Here is a 6,000-nt window from a genome sequence, read left to right on the forward strand (position 1 = left end):
TAACAGCAGGTCATCTTAGGCATGTTTTGCAGGGAGCTGGAAAGTGCTGCCTGCTTTAACGGAATGAGACAAGGCCTACATTTGCAGGGTACATGTCCTCTGGACAGAAGAACAGGTGTCTGAATTTTCTGAAAAGGCCTAATCCCTCTAGAGTCCATGAGATGAGTTCTATATATCTGAGACATGAAGAATGGAGATTTCCCCTCGAGCTGAATTTTTATATACATTAACATTTTACATTGTTTCAGTGAAATGTGGATGTACTTGCTAACTAAAAGCTTCCAGGGCTGTGCTTGGCTTCGTGCCTTTCTTTAATAAGTGGGAATATCAAGGACTGTAGTGAATTTATCAAAATATATTTTGGCTTGAATTGAAACAATTAGCAGGCTTCTGAAATTACAGCAGAAACAGCTTCCATGAACCCTCAAAAATGTCTGCTCTATCAAACAATTACCCTTGTGACTATATTCTAGGGAAATCGTACTCAATTTGATGCTTTCATGCTGCCAAATTCTCATCTATAAGAAAGCAGTCAGTAGGCTGATTTCCTTACAGTATCATGACACTTAAGAAAAGCAGCCACCAATAGAACACACAGTGCAATATCCAACCAGTAATGGGTGGACAACAGGTGGCCCACACAGAACTGTAACATGGTTTCCTAAAGTATGAAGATGAGAAGGACTCTGTCTCTGGGGCTGACAACCAGGAACATTTCTGCTTCTGAAATGTTTTTAGGTAGCCTTAGCAGAGAAAGACCTGAGCCTCATGGAAGGCTAGCAGCTATGGACAAGCCTGGCAGTCCCTAAGGGTTGAAATGCAGGATGCAACAGCATGTGCTAGGAGCTCCACTTGCCCAAGGCCCCATGGAGGGATGCACTTTCAAAGCCAGCCTCAGTGAGCACAGCAGAAGACAGTTGTTCTGGTCATTGGGGTGATAGCTTTCTTGGCCTGTGTCTAGGGTAGATAGGACTTCCAGTCACACATGTTCTACCTCCCCACCTTCACACCCATAAGTGGCAGCCTCTTCCTCCTTAGCACAGGACAAATAAGCTAGATTAGGTGACCCAGTGCAGGCAGAGGCAATAAGAACAAGCCCTTCTGATGTGAACATTTCTGATTCCTCCATCCACCACATACTAGTGATAGAACTCAAGGCTTTTACACTGAACTATATCCCCTGCCCTTTTAAAAAATTTGAGACAGGTCTTGCTAAGTTGCTCAGGCTGGACAATCAACCTTACAATCTTCACACTTTAGCTTCCCAGAGTGCTGAGGTTACAGGTGAGTACCACCATAGCCAACTTCATGTATCTTCAGAACACCACCAACACTGAGCTGTTTGCTTTTGAGGACACCTCATGTTTGGGCCCAGATGTTAACAAGGAAACTCTGTTACCTCTCCAGATGTGAAACTACACATAACTAGCTGAACTAAGAGTGACCCTGACAATTCCAAACTAGACATCAATGACCTAAAGTAGCAACAAAATTGAAGAAAGAGGTTATTTGAAGAGCACAGCTACTATTTTTAGAATGAGGATGATAAGTTTCTGGATGTCTGAAGATTGCAGGGCCACTGTGGCCAGCTTCACATTGCCAGTTTCCATGCAGTGACCCCTGTCCCCTGGTGGCATCTCTGGCTGGAAGGAGACAGCCCTGCAAGGGCAGGGGGGGATGCCCGGGGGGGCCCACCTGCTCTAGTGGTCACCTTCAACAGGTAGCCATCCAGGTCCACATGGAAGTAGGGCCCGCGGCAGGGCAGGGCCACACGGGAGCCATTCCATCGCACAGCCAGGTGCTGCTCCAGGCTGATGGTGCCTGAGCCCAGGACTAACTGCACCGACTTGGTCCAAGAGAAGGAGTGTGTCCGCCGGGCATCATTCTTCACCAGCACCTGGAAGGATGAGGCAGGGGAGGAGCAGTCTCTGGTCAACACATACTGACATGTGCCCTGAAAGTTAAAGGTCCGGCCATCAAAAGTGTTGTAGTGAGGGTCTCCAAACACGGTGCAGACTCCGGGCTCTGTGAACAGGTGAGAGAGAAGAGTGGAGTCACAACCAAGGGAGGATGTGGACAGACAGCAGGGTCCCTGCAGGCCACTGGAGGGGATAGCAGGTAAGGCAAGGCCAAGCAGGGATGTTCTAAGGGGAATAACTTTGGAGAAAAGAAAAAGATATTTGGGAATTTTAAAAGGCCTTTTTCATATAATACTTCATGTGAGTCTATTTTTAGAAGTTATTTATATTACTGAACTTTTACATCTCTTGTTTTGGAGCCTTGATGAGCTTCAATGAAGAAAATGAACTCAGACACTTAAGAACTGGCCTTACTCCATGATCCACATTAACAAGGGCAAATTAAGCACATAAGCAAATAAATGACAGCAAAATGAATGACATTAATCTTTGTATTAGTTCCATTTTTAAAAAATTGAGACAGGATCTTATTAAGTTGTTAAGTTGCTGAGGCTGGGCTCAAACGTGTGATCCTCTTCCCTAAGCCTCCCTATTAACTCAAAAGAGTTAGAACCGCTGAACATTACTCATGGTTCTGAAGAAAATTACAGTGTTCCACTTTCACATATTTGGTAAGGATAAATAAGCAAAACTGCCAAACATATCCGTGATTAGTTATTTCAGGAAAAAATTATTAATGAAGTTAATAATTACAGATCATCTTCATAATTTTCAAGTTTCTTATATCTTGATCTAAGTGCCAATACAAAGTTGGATTTTAAAAATTACGAAGTTCATGATTTAGTATTTTTTTAAATTCCAAAAAATTCTCACTCCAATACAGCATTAATTCATATATTTATGAAACCAAATTAAATTTTTGCATTTTGAGGTGCTCAAATATAATAAAAAATTAAATCCTTTTTTTTAAAACAAAATTTGACACTTGCTTGTTCTCCATTTAAAGCTATTTTATCTGTTTCCAAAGGAGTGTGAATGACTAAGAAAATAAGGAAATAATGTAGGAAAATCAGACCAAAGGATGAAAGAAATGCAATAAAAGAGCAATTTCCAGTCAAGGCCAAAATCACAGGTGAGGAATAACAGCTGGGGTAAGCACAATAGGTCAGGAGTGCAAGATGGTTGTCTAACCAATGTCCTCAATTCTGCAGGAAAGACTGATCCAGAAAAAGGAAGGACTGCTCTGGTACAGGAAGGATGTAAAAACCACCCTGATGTGACTGATAAGATCCAGTGCAAATAAGTGCTTTGAATTCCAGGGTGTTTGAAGAATGCTGTCATTTATGTTATGAACTTTAAGTCATTGCACATGCCAATTTCATGGGGCTTCACACAAATCTCATATACTTTGGACTTGCTATATTATTTGTTCTGATTAGTTTTCCTTGTCCATATTTGATACTCAAAAAATAAAGAATTTTTGGATATAAGAGTTTAATTGAGTGAATGTATTAAAGAACACATAATATAGTAGGGGGATCCAATATGGCTGAAATAATTTCTTCAGAGGGACTCAGAGATCAACTAAAAACACAGGTAATTGGAACAGGGGGAGGAATATACTACCTGATACAAAAAATCAATTTGAAAGAAAATATTTGTAGATCAAACAAAACACATGGGTAGGAATTTAAAAGAGACAAAGCAATTCAACAGGACTTCCTGGGGACCTTGTACTCAACACAGGAAGTGCCACTGTGAGAAGTTCTCAAATAGCTGGCCAGATCCAAGTAGCACTGTAGTGTTAAGCCACCAGGATAGACTTTGGTAAATGAGTCCCTGGCCTCATAGTCCCTTTTCCCAAAAGAGGACACTGTAGCCTGTTAGCACTCTGTGCCAGCACACATCTGGGGTGAGTGACCACGGAGCTGCTCCTTTCCTCCATCCACCCATTCTTTCTAAGACTCTGAGCTGATAAACAAGCAGCCACAGACTGTGTTGGGAGTCTTGCATATTGGGTCCTGAGTGCACCTGAGACATCCCTAGGAGCCTGCAGTTTATCCCAAGCATTTAGGACATTCATCTGCCACACAGAGCTAACTGGTCTGGTTTCAGTATTCAGCACACCCCCAGGTTAGCTTGAGCCTACACCAAACTCTCACTGCCCTAACATGTACAACCAGTCCCGGGAAACAATCAGTGTTCCAAGCACTCACCCTGCATTCAGCCAGAGTTCTGGACACAGTCCCTGCCTAACACAATAGGATAATCTTCAGCCTGGTTAAGCAGCAAGGATTCATGGCTGTATATTCTGCTGAGTACTTCAGACACCCACAAAACACCCCCCAGCACTCTGTGCCCTCACTGGGCTTAAAGAAATCTGCCTACATTAGTCCTGGGCAGATTTGTTTTTCTTCTGAGCAACCACAAGACTGAGTCAGTTTTGAAAGTCCATATTAGTCTGTCTCATAGAAGGAATCCACAAGAACAGCCTCAGAAACAAGGCCCCTCCCTGATCTAGTTATCCAGCTTGAACAGCTGCCACAGAGGACTACAGAGAGAGGCCTCCTTAAACTGAGTACCCAACATATAGACACTCAGACTATAAAGAGATGCAAGCAGAAAGGTGATTTGTAAGACTAAAGACTACTGACCCTGGAAGGAAACACTCATCTGGGAATGCATAGGAATGTTTTTTCACTAGTATCAGCACACTTTTTAATTTTTCACTATTCTTTTTTCTTTTGGTGGAGGTTGGAATTTTACCATCAATTTCTTGCCTCTCTTTTAATATTACTTTTATTTACTTGTTTCAATAGGCTCTTCTTTTACTCTCTCTCTCTCTCTCTCCCTTCTTGTCACCATTTTTCTTTCAACTAGTTCCCTTAGTATATTTTTTTCCTCTAATTCAATCTCCACTCCCTATTATTAATCCTTCTTATAGGTGGTCATTTCTGTAACCGTTATCTTAACAGAACCTTCTACGTCAATCTTACCATATTCTTCACATCTACCATGGCTTTATTTTTCATAATCTATTCTCCTCTTTTTTCTTTATACTGCCACCCCTGTAAAACTTATACTTATGAATCTTTGATAATTAATTATATCTTACAGGGGCTTAATATTGCTTTATGGTGAAAGCCCTAAATTGCTCTATTGATGAGATATTTACTATAATTTTCAGATTTATCTTAGATCTTGTTTTGTAACTGTAAATCTTATATTTGGGGTTAAAACTATTATTTATTAGTTCATCATTTTTCCAGTTCATGTTTGATGCTGTAGCTATTACTGATTGTACTAAGTTAGCCAAGGTGCCTTGTATGACAATACCTAGATTGTCTGGGGGCTATACACAATACAAGAACCCAGTACCAAAGAACTTGGTGCTAGGCCAAACATATTGCAATATTTCATCCCTAATAAACAGAAGAGGTAGGATCTGGGGACAGATTCAAGGGCCAAAAGCCAGCTATGACTAGAAGACAGCTCTGAAAATTAGTCATTATCTAGAGATCATCATACTAGAAATAAAAATCACCTACTATAAGCAACATACAAGCTTCAACATGGAAAAAATAAACACACACACACATGCATACACACACACACACACACACAGACACCAAAAAAAGAAAATGAGAAAACATGGAAGAAAGATGCAATCTAAAACACTTAATTTGGGCAGGAGGTTTAGCTCAGTGGCACTGTGCCTGCGTTGCAAGCACAAGATCTCGAGTTTTACCCATAGTACCAAAAAATAAATGAAATAAAATCAACACTCAATTTACTCAAAAGCAGGTCCAGAGGGAATAGAGGTGGGAGAAGTCAAAAGCCTCCCAGCTAAAATATTTGAAATGGTAGCAGCAGAAATAAAGCAGATAAAGAACTCCGTAAACAAAAAACAAAATAGAATCACATAGGTAAGTTAAGAGATGATGACTATAATGAAGGAAATGGTTTGTTTATCTAGAGTAGCAACATATTTTTTTTCTCATTGAGTTTATTGGTACATTTTAGGTATATAGTACAGTTACATTCATCATTGGGAAGCAACAGATTTTTTTTTTTTTTTTTT

General features: G+C 40.6%; 1 protein-coding gene across 2 annotated transcripts in view; it reads right to left on the reverse strand.

Moving 5' to 3' along the window:
• Positions 1 to 6,000, reverse strand: part of LOC104868874 (BMP-binding endothelial regulator protein) — a 221,046-nt gene that overhangs the window by 77,885 nt on the left and 137,161 nt on the right. For both annotated transcript variants that reach the window (XM_010633862.3, XM_033760005.1), the window contains one exon: positions 1,696 to 2,025. In XM_010633862.3, coding sequence (XP_010632164.1) covers positions 1,696 to 2,025 — 330 coding nt within the window. The remainder of the gene's footprint in view (positions 1 to 1,695; positions 2,026 to 6,000) is intronic.

The sequence above is a fragment of the Fukomys damarensis genome, unplaced genomic scaffold, assembly GCF_012274545.1.
Source record: "Fukomys damarensis isolate Sample0158 unplaced genomic scaffold, DMR_v1.0_HiC HiC_scaffold_38, whole genome shotgun sequence".
Classification (NCBI taxonomy): Eukaryota; Metazoa; Chordata; class Mammalia; order Rodentia; family Bathyergidae; genus Fukomys; species Fukomys damarensis.